Consider the following 14257-nt stretch of genomic DNA (forward strand, 5'->3'; position numbering starts at 1 on the left):
TAAACTGGTAGGAACACTTAAATGGTGAGCTGGACGAACGTAACTTCTATCTCAATGCAACATTCGGTGCATTTTCTAAGTGCATGTGGTTCAAAGTGAGGGTTTTTTGCAAAACGGGTTGTTTCCTGCCCTTCCCATTTTCCCTCCATTGAGACAACACATTTCACTTCCACCGATAACTTTATCTCTGCTTTTCTGAGTAGCATGCTTCCGTCACTTCTATATCTTTTTTTTCAATTTTAGACGTTGTTTATTGATGCAGATGCCTTCCTTTCCACAAACTCACCTCACGTGCATACATTTCCCACCAGCCCATCCTTCCAAAATATTTGTATTAATACGGGATTATTTCAATACTTGGTGTTCTGAATTTGTTCTGCACTTAACTCCTCATGTTTCTATTACCCTGTGGGATTTTCTCCCTAATATCCTTTGATGGCAAATAAAACTCACGATGGTGCAACACGGCGCTTTATCCCTTCAAACAACAGAATACAGTATGTCAAGGACACTGCACTCCCTACAAAAGCAGAGAATCTGAAATTACACATAACACTGGGCCAAATGTTGTAATGACGGTGACCGACCTAACTTCATTCAAACAGCGACAACAGGCAATAAATGGAAATGATTGCAGACATTTAGCACACACGTCCCCGGATTAGGTCTTTTATTACAACGTCTTACAACACAGTTAGTGCTTTGAAGCTGGAATACTATGTAATATGTAAACCAACCTTGAAGATTCGTAAAATTCCCTTAGAAAGCTTTGTGATGAAATCTAGAAGCCACCGTTCTGCATACGGGTCACTAGCAATAGAAAAGTTTTTAAAAAACACTTGTTTTTATTTTTCAGATAAATGCATAAGAGCCTAGAAACTTGGCGGAGAATCATTCCAGTGAAAAGACTAGTGGAAAAATATATTAATTTCTGCAAAAGCCTGAATGTGAAGGTCAACACTTTCTAGGCACCACATTCTAATAGTGGCCAAACTAATGATGATAAATAATAGTATTATAGGTTTGTGTCATTTTATAGTTTTCAAACATGTCTTTTTCACTATTGTGTAAAGTAGCCGAATACCGCACTCCCAGTTTTAGTGCCTCGACCTGAACTTTATAAACATCGACTTGTGCAATACCTCCAATCTTGCTGAAATCTCACACAAGCAGCAGAGAATATATAGCACATTATTATAAATCCAGGAGAAGCATTTTGATTACAGTAATTTCTAATTACAGTGTGGACTCTACAAATTACTATAACTGTAGGTGTTATTTAACATAGTTCTATATAAACCAATATCACTTGAATGTTTACAGTGAAAGTAAACTTACTGAAGTTATTTTTATCTTTCTTTGTCTTGTAAACTGATAACCAATGTATTTTAAAGTTATATGTATATTTTAGTAATGAATTACTTAAAATATCCTATAAATTTGATATTTAATAACTAAAGAATACAGCTTCATCCATTGTCTTCCATCCATAAGCATAATTACAAGCTAATGAAATTTCAATTCTATTTTCTCAGTGTGCATAAAGTCTTTTAAATAATGTCTCAAGGTCTCTCTGGCGATAATATAATCAATACCTAGTCATTGTAAGTTAATGGCATGCATTCTTTCCCTGACCAAACTGTTTACTCTAATGACATTTAACAAACTTAACCTACCTCGTCATTACACAGCCCTTCCCTTTAATCAGTTTCTTTAATGTAAATATTCAAATAATGGCATTCAAAGGAAACACAGATTTTTATGTAACGTATTACATATCACCATAAATTATATATGTAAAAAAGAATCTCAGGAAGCATCTTCCTTCCTAAGTAGCACCTTTCAAAAAAGATTTAAAACATAATTTAATTCAATTCTGACCTTTTATTCTGCGGATCTGTTTTGATCTGTTTCCTTAGTGACAACCGGAATAGTAGGTACAACAGATTAGGTACAACACACACAGTAGGTACAACACACACACACACACACACATACATACACATACACACACAATATATATACATTGTGTACACACACACACACACACACACACAATATACTATATATATACCATGTAGTATATATATAGTAGGTATAGTTATATATTTATTACATAGAGTTACAAAACTCTAGCAAATTAGGAATACTATTAAACACACAACCATGAAAGTGTTTTGCTAATAAGCAAAGATGTCCAGAGAAAGAAAATCAGTGAGTAGAATTTCATCGGCATGAACAGCTAAGACTGTAACAGGACCAGCAGGGGGTTCAGAGAAATTCCAGGAGGACTTAGAAGGGCTCCAAATCCCTGAAAGATCCCACGCTCTGCAGAGGAAGAATACAGGAAGAAGAAGGGCAGAGTATATAGTCCTCATAAATATTTTGAGTGACAGATTAAGGAGAAAGTAAAGCATCCATGGGAAAACAGGTTGCAAATGTTCTAGAAGCCCTACTACAAAAGTCTTCCATGAGTGAAACCACCAGGACAGCTGTCTCTGGCTGAACTGTGCACCTAACAGCCCCGTGATCATTTTCTCTGTTAAAGTGGGATTCACATTTCCATTCACATTTCATATTGCAATGGTAGAAATGTTTTACTTCTCACTCATATCTCTCATTGAGAATTTGGTCATCAGAATCTTCCAGAAAGTCATTTTGATTGTCTTTGACTTTTAGGAAAAATAAATCGTTTATCTTTTAAATGATGCTAAGTTTGCTTCACCATGCAAACTGACAGATTCAGCCATGGAAACCTTTATAAATCTGATATAGTTAACAAAATAGTAGAATTGTTTCCTTGTAAACTACCTTCTGACTGTGTTATATATTTCTGGAAATACCTCATGAATCTAGATATAAAGATCTTTAAGCAAACAAAATAAAAATAACAGCTAAATACATGGATGTAAGTACAATTGAGAAGCAGTCATTTTTACTTCTTCCCTTCTGAAACAGGTAGAGCACTCAATTTCTGTAATTCACAGAGTTATTGCACTATCTAGCATGCATAGTAGTTAAGCTATAATCATAAAACACCGACTGACTTGCTTAAAACTGTAAATTACAGTTTAGAATCTGCCTAGATAACAGAGAGAGTTTGGTTTGGGTTCACTTAAAATTATCACAAAAAAGTCTACAACTTTGATCCTTCGATGCAGTTTTGTGATGAATCTTTTAGAGATGAGTAATAAATACATTTGAGACATGAATGATCGGTGTCTTTGGTAACGACCATTGCGCTTTCAAGGTGGCCATGATCATCATTTAGTTTCATAAATACTTTTCATTGTTGGCCTCCACCTAGAATTTGGACAATGGCATAAGGCCACTAATGGCTCTGTAGTGACATCACTAGGGTTGTCTTTGGCCAAACTATGAAGCAAGACAAGTTTCTGTCTGTATGTTTCCATTCTTTGTTCCCTGTTCCTCCTTCCTTATAGCGCTCTAGTATTTCCTCCCCCCACGTTTCTACCCTACAACCCAAACCACACTCCAGCTAACATTCTTTTTCTCATATTCAGATTTCACATAGTTATTTAAAAAAATCAATAATGCCTAGATGCCTGACTCTTCTGAGAGCATATACATATTAAAAATAATTCTTGGGGCACCTGGGTGGCTCTGGTCATGATCTCACATCCTGTGAGTTTGAGCCCCGCATGGGGCTCTGTGCTGACAGCTCAGAGCCTGGAGGCTGCTTCAGATTCTGTGCCTCCCTCTCTCTGCCCCTCCCCTCCCCTCTCAAAAATAAGTGGACATTTAAAAAAAATTTTTTTAAATAATTCTCAACAGTGGAAAAATTCAAAAACATTAAGTTACTATTGGACTTTCTGCTACACTTGCTCTTAAAGCTAGGCCAGGGAGAGGGGCAAGAATTCTATGCAGGATCAGAGATTACTTTATTTGATAATACAAAAGGAAGAGATTTCCCTGTCACATTTATCTTCCTCTTGACCATTCATTTGTTCTGCTACCAAGTACTCCTCTGAACTCTGCTGATATAGCAGATTTTAAAGTGAGGAGAGGGAGAGCTAACTCACACCCATCCACATACTCTCTTTTTAGTTGGTTAACAAGAGATGTCTCAGAACGGCACTGCTGTTCACATTTGTTGGTAACCAGTTCAGCTTCCGGGCCCCGTCTCCCTCGTCTAATGATACTCTGAATTTCCCAGTAATGTGCTTTGGCCCCACTCCTGGGTCTAGAGGTGAACCCTTGACTTAAACCCTTGATTCCATCTTTTTTGGCCATGTTGCCTGTTTAATGCTGCACAAATAACCAAATCTGTTTGCTCTATCAGAGAAGTAACCTCTCCACCAGGCAGAAACAAGGATTGTGAATTGCCAAGGGTTTTTAGATACACAAGGGAAATGCCTGAATAAGAGGCTAACACCAATAAAGTGGATCCAATACCACAAAAGGGAATCCAGAGGCAGGTGTATGCCCATACTTCATTCTAGACAAGACATTTAAACCTTTGTGAATAACCCCTGCCTGAAGCTTCATCTCCCCTGGATGGTTCCATTACATGATTCAGTAAGTTTCCCTTCATGTCTAAGCTAATTAGAGTCAGGTTTTCTGAAACATTTCTGTTAAGAATGTTCTCTAGGTAATAAAGTATCTTTCCTATCAAATTAAATAAATGTAGCTAACTGGTATCCTGGATAGGCACTGAGTAGTGGGAAGAAATTATATTAAGATCCATGTACGTAACAGTCACCATAAGTTTTGCTCAGATCCAGGAAAAAGCTTAGATTCTAGTCTTCGGTCTATGAGAGAAGGCTGGGTAGTTGACATAAATATCTTCTTTTGCACAATCCGATGACTGATTGGTAGAGATGGGATTTCTGTAGTTGTTGGTTGCCTAGAAAGACAGACAGAATGTCAATGATTCACTGCATTTCAGCAGCTGACAAAGATACCCAAAACAAATCTCTTAAATCAACCACAATTTACGTCAAATATCTATTGTGATTAACTTCATAAAGCAGTCTCTTCCTTGTACTGAACTTCTATGAGAAATCACATTCTTGACCTGCATGGCTCAGAGTGAAAGGCAACAGGAGACTAATCTAGATCATCATTTGCTATATTTTATAGATTATGAAATACCCGTTCAGACTTAGAGCTCTCTCTCAGTGTCCTAGGCTGTTTTGATAAGAACAATTATTCTCATTTTTATATGGAAGTCTAATATAGCATCTCCCATAGTGGACACTCAATAATTTCTGTTGAATCAACATTTTAATAAACAATACTTTTAAAGTACACAGTGTCATGTCTTGAAAATAAGCAACTAAACGCAATAAAAGAAATTAACAAAATAAAGTGGCATTACTTCCAAAATGATGTTACATAATCATTAATATTCTCTACCCTAATCGAGTCACTTTGACTTGGCAGAAAATATGTAGGCATGGGTAAGAGAGAGAAATTGAGAGAAAGAGAAGGAAGAGAAGAGCGAGAGGTCTTTTGGTGAGAAGTTTGGAAATTGCGACTGGTTCCAACGGGTGCAAGGAAAAAGCAGAGGGAATGTTGCAGTGCGATTGTTCCTTACATAGCGTGCCTACAGGCCCAAAACAATCAGGCAGGTCTAGCTTCTTCCTCGATCACAATCCAACTTATTATCTAACTTCCTAACCATCGTCCAAAATATCATTACTCTACAGAAGTCTGAACAAGTTGAACACTTAATGCAAGGAAGTTGCAAAGCTTTTTGCTCCTCTGAAATTCACAGCAATAAATTTGGTTTTAGGTTGGCTTGAGTGGACATCAGCTAAGGACAAAGGAGGGACTCCCACAATTGTGTATGACAGAGCACTATTTAATTGCTTGCTAGAGTGGCAGATGACACAAGACAGGACTTCCTCAGTCTTTCCACTTAGTGTCAAAAAGGCGGCCATGAATTATCCAGAAACATTTTTTGTTGTGTAGAGAGTAACTAAGAAGAAAAAAGTTCAACCAATAGATAAATAGGTAACAAAGAAATCTGAAGCACACATATTAGATTGTCAGAAACTTTTCATTACTTGATGTTTTGGCCATGTAGAATTCAATGGCAAATAATTAAATTAAAGAGAAAGGGATGTAATTTCAGATAACACTTGGAGAAATGTTTTAGTGTGAAATTTTGTAAACAGAATAATATATGTTAAAGAGAATATCTGACAAATAGTGGAGACAATGAACATGAAAATAAGCATCCCTTTTATCTGTAGGGGAAGGTGGAGTGAAAATTCTGCAGCCTGTCAGAAATCTGAGCATCCTTCAGTTAATAAATCAATAAAAACCATAATAATGATAATGAAAACCATAGCACTGCATCTTTCTAATGTGCTTTCTACGCCTCAGGTCTTTTACGTGGTATAATGTAATCTTCACAATAACCTTACGATATAAAAATATTATTATGCCCTATGCTAGGTCAGATGGTATCCCCCCAAAGTTTATGCCCTTCCCAGACCTTCATAAATGCGACCTTATTTGGAAGCAGGGTTGTGGAGGGTGTGATTAGTTAAGACGAAGTCATACTGAAGTAAGCTGGGCCCTTAGTCCAATACCACCGATGTCCTTATAAAAAGGGAAGACAGATACGCATGTGCACGCACATGCACTGAAGAATATCATGTGAAGACAGAAGCAGAGATTGAAGTGATGAGTCCATAAGCCAAGGAATGCCGAGGGCTGCCAACAACCACCAGAAGCCAGGAGAGAAGCGTGGAACAGACTCTCATCCCCAGAGGGAACAGATCCTGCAGAGACCTCGATTTTGGACTTCAAACCCCCCAAACCGCAAGAGAATAGACTTCTGTTGGTTAAGTAGCCTCCTCTGGGATAATTATGCTGTGGCAGCCTTAGGAAACTAATAGCAGATATTGGTAATGCACAGTATTGATTCTTATGATATCGCTGTGATTGTACCTTTATTTGTACTGATATAAAGCAAACTGTTTCAAAGGGCATTAATAATAGGAAAATAGGTCAGAAAACAAGTGTCTCTTCAAAGGGATGATACTGGAATTATAGGCAAGTCCATGGCCAGGGTACTGAAAGCACAACAAGGTTGTTGACTGCAAAACGGACTGACTCTACAGGACATTTACGATGCGCAAAAGCAGGGGAAATGACAGTTCTGAGAAAACTTACCTTGTTCTGTGCATCCTTATTTCTGTGCTCTTTAAACAGTCCTCTGTTCTGTCTCCTTCTCCTGAAAATACATATTCAATAGAAGCACTAACATATTATACTCCAACACAAGTATTATTGCATACAGTAGAGTATTATACCTTACCTGTAGCCCAGCCCACATGCCCTTATGAATATGTTGAAGCAGCATCTATGGTTGGTTTACACATACCTACTCAAAATTTCCTTGACCCAATTTTTCATTTTTTATCTTCCACAGATGGTGAAGGCATCTAAATGGATATCCAGCCAGTATGCATTAGTAATTAATCTCACTGAGCTTACTAAAGAATGGTTCATAGGGAATTATTACATAAATAGCTTACTGACTTCTCCAAATAATCCTGGGCTTAGAGATTTCCCACAATTAAAAACTTTATTTTAAATGCCAACAGTGTAACTTCTCAGATGCCAGGGATAATCGAGTTAAGCTTTATAGAAACTTCCAGGTGTTTTACTAAGCCTCCTCTATGGATTATTTTATTTAGCTTTCACCAAAAACCCTATATGTAACAGAGTGGGAAATTGAGGCAATTTGAACCAAATCACATGGTTGGTTAGTGGTAGTATTAGAATTCGAATCCACAGGCTTCCCTCATGACTATTAGGCTCTGGTGTTTCTGGAATTGTGTCACTGCACTTCAGTGGGCCATCTGGAGCCATGCCAGTCCATAAACTCTCCACCGTTCCAATGAAAACTATAAAAACCTAACTTCAGGTGGAGTCTTTGAAGAGAAAATTCAAGAGAAGAAGAAAAGAAGGCTACTATAATTGAATGCAGTACCTGAAATTACTCTATCCAACTGTATGAAAATAGTTATTATGGGGAGATGAAGACTATCTTTTTTTTCATCTCCCTAAAGAAAAAATTCTTATCAGACCATAAAGGAGGTGCCTCAGATGCAAAAAAGGAGGGCTTTTCGCCTTTATGCAAAAAGATGAAGTTGTAATGCCTTCATGGAAAGTGTAAAAACCAGCCAAGCTAGTCTCTCTCCAAGGAAAGGTTGTTCAGATGACGGATGTTGTTCTCTCCTAGTCGCTATGAGATCCTCCTACTGTGTCAATGTAATCACAAACTTATCTTAGTCTGTGTGCATTTGCTTACTTACGAAGTCTCTTTTATACAATTAATTTATTTAATTTTTTGATGTGTAAGTTTATTATGTGAAAGTCATGTTTCCGGGTCTTTCATATAAATCGCTTACTCCTCAAAAGAAACCTGTGATACGGATGCTATTACTACCCTCTTTTTACAAATAAGGGAACAAAGCTATCACCTTGGATATTTTGTTAAATCGTGCTTCACAAGGCTTGCTGTATCATAATACAGAGTTAATTTTCCCAAAGAGGTCCACATATATGTGTTGTTGGCATAAGCCTAGAGTATACAATATCATGAAGGAGAGAGAACACGAAGCTTAGAGTCAGATGGTCTGTGTTTAACTCGTGCTCAGCAATTCGCTAATTGTTTGCATCTATAAAGTTCAGTCCCCTCGCGTGTGAAATAAAGGCAGTAAACACTGTGGTTTGTTCTAGGCTGACCAACCATTCTAGTTGGCTTGATGCTAAAGAATTTCCCCGGGATGAGGGATTTTCAGCGCTGAAACCAGGAGAGTCTCAGGCAAAGCGAAGTAGCCTATTTTTCGGGAACATCGAAGTGGACAACAAAAGTAAAAACAAGTGTCTAACGTTTTGCTCACTGAACATTAAATTTCTTCCTATAAACACAGGTGTCGATGTAGAGACTATCTTTTGGCTCCCGCCCAGCCTAACCAGTGCCGTGCACGGCCACCAAACACATTCACTTCGTAACGTTACCATTCTGATCTCTAACTGGAAGCAACACAAACTGGGAGCAGAGAGGTGTGGGAAAAGCCCCCGTACCCCCATATACACAGGCTACAAGGTGCTGGGTGCGGGGGGAAGGACTCAGTTTTGTTCAGGCACACTGCGATTTCCTCTGGCTTCTCCCCAGGTCAGCACACCTGGAGCGGCAGGATTATTTTAAACGGTCACCAAGACAGAGTTCTGAAGGCCATTGTTTAAGCCCTTGGGGCATTTTTCAAAACCTTTCCATTCCAAGTAACAACCACAGGCACGGGCAACAAGGTAGAAAGAATACATGTGTCTTCCTTGGTGATGTGCGACCATGATAATGCATTCAAGCCCACTAATCTTTTTATCACATTTGACCAAGTGGGACAATATATTCTACAGTTCAATGTAGCTATTCATGTAAAAGTGATGCATTTTCATGAAGCTAAATCCATCATGTCCAACATCTGTGACCCTCCGGAGATCCATGCTGTCACCCACTCTGTCCTACCATGTGGCCCGTGTTCCCGGATGCTCCTGCTGTCAGAGCGGCCCTCAGCGCATTTTTCATCAACCAGGGTGAAGCACTAGAAAAATCCTCAGTGTCACTGACATCCTGGGTTCCTTCCCTCAATTTGCTAATTTCTGACCAGGGAAAAAGACTTGAGGGCAGCCCATGACGGAGACAAAGGGAAAATGGCAGTTTCATGATTCAATTTAATTAGACAAACACATATTGACCACCCACTATTTGGAAAGATTAGTGCTAACTGCTATCAAACGCTAAGAAATGAACAAAACGCAGTCCCTGTCATTATGAACAGAAGGGAGGACAGACACAAAATTGATTAAGCTACAAAGCAGGCTGTGAGGTGCAGCAGAGAAGAATATAATGTGATTCCGCATGGTGACATCATGTCTCTTTGCAGGGAGGGAGAGCCAGGACAGACCTCCCAAAGGAGACATGTGTCCCATGCCTGGAATGATCCACAGGGGTAAGGCCAAACATGGGGAAACAGCATTTTGTTGGCATATCAAATAGAAAGAGCATCAGGTTGTGCTCGCTTCGGCAGCACATATAGAAAGAGCATCAGGTGCGTTCACATAATGAGACTTGCAGTTTGGAGCGTCTGGGTGACTCAGTCGGTTTAGCATCTGACTCTTGATTTCGGCTCAGGTCATGATCCCCAGCCCCGAGTTGGGCTCCACGCCGAGCACGGAGTCTATTTAAGATTCTCTCTCCCCCTTCCTCTCTGCCCACCTCCCCCTCAGTCACACATGCTCTGTCTCTAAAAATATTTTTTAGGGACGCCTGGGTGGCTCAGTCGGTTAAGCGTCTGACTTCGGCTCAGGTCATGATCTCGCGGTCCGTGAGTTTGAGCCCCGCATCGGGCTCTGTGCTGACAGCTCGGAGCCTGAAGCCTGCTTCACATTCTGTGTCTCCCTCTTTCCCTCTGTTCCTACCCTGCTCATGCCTCTGTCTCTTTCTCTCTCTCTCTCTCTCTCTCTCAAAAGTAAATAAACATTTAAAAAAAATTTTTTTAATTTTTTTCAAGACTTGCAGTTTTAACAAAATTTGTCAACATCAGGGGGAGTAAAGTAGAAAATATGAATGAACATTAGGTTGGAGTCCCACTAATTAGATGGGGGTCAGAACAACAGGTACGTCTGATACAGGGTTAGTGACTTTTAAACAGGAAGGACATGATCAGTCTAGCTGTTAGACGAGCAACCGGAAAAGATGTGTTAGAAAGACAGGAGCAGCCGGAGAGCATTCACTAATATCCAGCGAGCAGTGATACAACCCTCCAAAGAGGTAAGGCCGGGATATGGAGCCGAGACAGAGAAACCTACCTGACATCCTACTAATACACACGCATGTGCAAGCATGTGTGCGTGTGCTTGGTAATATTTCTGGGGTAGAGGAGAAGAGCGGAGATAGATGTATTCCTTCCCTCCCCTAAGAAGAGAACACTTTAGTTGGAACGTAAGAATTAAGAGTAATTCCAACTCAATATGATTACAGCTAAGATTGCAACAAACACATAGACAAGTGAGTTGGTGAACGTAAGACAGCAAGAAAGGGAAGAAAGCGTCAACCGAGAATATCCTAGAAAATCCCCAGGTGTGCTGCAAGACAGTAAAAGGTAGGAAACTTTAGTCGAGGTCAATGGCCAAATACTCTCTCTAAGTTAGCCCCTTCCAACACCTCTCTTCCTCAATAATTTTTCAGGAATAGTATCTACACTGCTCGTTTCAGAGAATTTACAACCATCTAAAACTATGTTGTTTGTTTATTGGAATGTGCACCCCATCATGTCTTGTTTGCCACTGTCGAAATAGCTGCTTGATGAATGAATACACGAAGGTATCATTGCCGCGCAACCTTGTTCCTCCCCTTCTCAGAATCCCTCCTTCTCTTCCTCTCCCCTCTCCATAACACATGCGCGTTCAGGCACACACGCAGCACCCCTTGCCCAACAGCCTCTTTTCCTTGCAGGAGAAGTAAGATAGATGGCACAGAAGACAGAGCAGAGGCACCAGGCAATTGCCTCCCCAGGATATGAAGGCTTTGTTAATATGGGAGCAGCTCCTACTAATTCTTAAGTGAACGATTCTAGCTTTCTCCCCTGATATTACCCACAACTACTTCTCCTCCTCTGTGTAAGAAAAATACTTGTGTATGTGAGGGCTAAGACAGCTTGACCAACTACTGGGTTATTAACAGAGAGCCCCTCAGATCAGAATCAGGGGAAACTGGATTCCAGATGGGTTGCAATACTCACCTTCTATAAGAAATGACAATGACGGCGGTCATTAGGATTACAAACAGCAACGATAAGACTGTTCCTCCAGCCACAAAGAGGGTATATTGGTTATCCATTTTACCTAGGAGGAAAAAAATATATACAGTAGGAATTAGGAACTCAGCTCAAGTCAGAAAAAAAAGGAAGGTGGGAAAATGAGGAAAGGGTCCATTAATCAAATAGAGTAACAATTCAGAACAAAGAGTCCAATGAAAAAGCAGGATGAGATAAGAGGAAGAGACAATTTTATTTTAGAGTCTCCTAAATATTTCTGGCTCCTCACAGAGTTTTATTAGTTCCTTGTTTCAGCTGAGTTTAGCACCTTAAGAAGAACAAGAATAAATAAGGTGATGGGAATTAAGAGTTACAGACTTCGGGTTATAAAATAAGTAAGTCACAAGGATGAAAAGTACAGTGCATGGAATACAGTTAATAATATTTAATAACTCTCAATGGTGACAGGTGGTAATCAGACTTGTTATGATGACCATTTCCTAAGGTACATAATTATTGAATCACTCTACCATATACCTGAAACTCATGTAATATTGTATGTCAACCATACTTCAATTAAAAATAAAAACTAAAAAACGAACGAGAACAGAAAGAGTGTATGTTTGAGACAGATATCACTCACTCTAATGCGCTCCCAGTCACATACACAAAATCTTCTGTAGAAAAAGAAAACTATCAAAAGAGTACATAAACGAAGATACTTCTTAAGACTGATATATTAAGTACATTCAGACGACAGTGTCATTTTATAAGCAGAATTTAAGAAACATTTTCATTCAGTTGGAATTAATGATAAGAAGTACTCTGAAAAACTATGTTACCCCAGCTCAGTGTTAAGGACAAACAACATGGTCCAGGAACCTGCAGCTCTCTTCCTGGCTCTGCTACTCCTCAGCTGTGTGACCTCCAGCCAATTCCTTAACCTTCTGTGTTTGCCTTTCCTCGTTTGTCAAGCCATGACAATGACAACAGTCCTAATCACATCCCAGAACTGTGGTGAGACTCCAATGAGGTCGTATTCAACTAAGCAATAAACCACTAGAGAAACGTCACTCAGGAGCAAGATCTCCGATGAGGTCAGAGAGCCTCTTATCTTTAAAATGTCCTCCTGCCCGTGATACATCTCACCCACTGCCTCCCACAGAGCTCCTTCCCGGGAGAAGAAACCCCATCAATATCTGCTGTTGCCCAGAATGGGAGTGAATCGGAACCCGGGAGCTGTCCTCACCGCCACGCCTCTTTGGGACGGCGCACCTGCCGGTCTCCCTTCTTGCAGGAAGGGGCCAGCTCTGGCAAACAAACGGCACGACTTCCCTCCAACCTTGAAATTAAAGCCCGGTGCTCGACCCGAGACTCCGTGCCATCTGCCATCCCATGCCAACCTGCAAATCATGCTTTTCATTAGAGTCTTCCTGATCTTTCCCTCGGATTATTTCTTCCTTCCTGACCCACTGTGTAGCTGCAATTTTTTCACAATAGGGGCTCAAAGTCCACATCCACACATTCTTTTGTAAGCTTTCCTGCAAAGAGAAACCAAGTCAACTCATAAATATTATTTTCATTTTTCAAACTTGTTGAAACCGTAAGGTGAATAAAAGTAGCAAACTGTGTGAACTTTACAGACTTGGCACATACATCCAGTCTAAGAATGGCTTTTGTCCAACTATGATGGAAAGAGGAAAAGCTAAATTTATTCAGAACAAAAATACATTGAACCGCCCTCACGAAAGGAACAATGACATGTTCTCCCCGTCAAATAAGAAATTTTTAAGAGCTTTTTCAGTTCTTGGTACATTATAAAAACTAAATGAACAAAATACCTGAAATTATTTTGCATTGTAACACAGGACTATAAAGGGGTTACACCCGCTGTACTGACATAATTTGAATATCACAGGTGCTAAGGTTAAATCAAATAGGCAATCACGGTGAGAAAACGAAAGTTATGATTAAAATATTCACGGACAGGATTGTGGGAAAACTGTTTAGCCACTTTGACAATGCTATGTAGGGGCACCTGGGTGGCTCAGTCCGACTTCAGCTCAGGTCATGACCTTGCATTTCGTGACTTCGAGCCCCGCGTCGGGCTCTGTGCTGACAGCTCAGAGCCTGCTTTGGATTCTGTGTCTCCCTCTCTCTCTTCTCCTCTCTCGCTTGCTCTCTGTCTCTCACTCTCTCTCTTTCAAAAATAAATAAACATTAAGAAATAAAAAAATCTTTAATAAAAAAAGAAAATGCTATTTAGATAGTAAAAAACAAAAGTTACAGTAAAAAAAAAATTGGGGTTGACTACAGTTCCAAATTTTTTCACATAAACATTAGAAGAAAATATAAGTAAATATTATTTAATCTCAGGAATGAGAAATGGCATTTAGATTTATAAAAATAAATAAATATATAGGATTGACCAGGTCAAGTGAAAAATATCTTTA

The 14257-nt window shown here is 39.5% G+C and overlaps 1 protein-coding gene across 4 annotated transcripts in view; it reads right to left on the bottom strand.

Annotated features, from left to right (window-relative positions):
• Nucleotides 1-655: 655 nt before the first annotated feature.
• The window catches only part of CD226 (CD226 molecule), a 90383-nt gene continuing 76781 nt past the window's right edge, over nt 656-14257 (bottom strand). For all 4 annotated transcript variants that reach the window (XM_078435155.2, XM_078435154.2, XM_078435153.2 and 1 more), the window contains 3 exons: nt 11790-11892; nt 7150-7210; nt 656-4867 (listed from right to left, as the gene is read on the bottom strand). In XM_078435155.2, coding sequence (XP_078291281.1) covers nt 4754-4867; nt 7150-7210; nt 11790-11892 — 278 coding nt within the window. In that variant the 3' untranslated portion in view covers nt 656-4753. The remainder of the gene's footprint in view (nt 4868-7149; nt 7211-11789; nt 11893-14257) is intronic.

Source organism: Panthera onca, chromosome D3 (assembly GCF_046562875.1).
Source record: "Panthera onca isolate mPanOnc1 chromosome D3, mPanOnc1 haplotype 2, whole genome shotgun sequence".
Lineage (NCBI taxonomy): Eukaryota > Metazoa > Chordata > Mammalia > Carnivora > Felidae > Panthera > Panthera onca.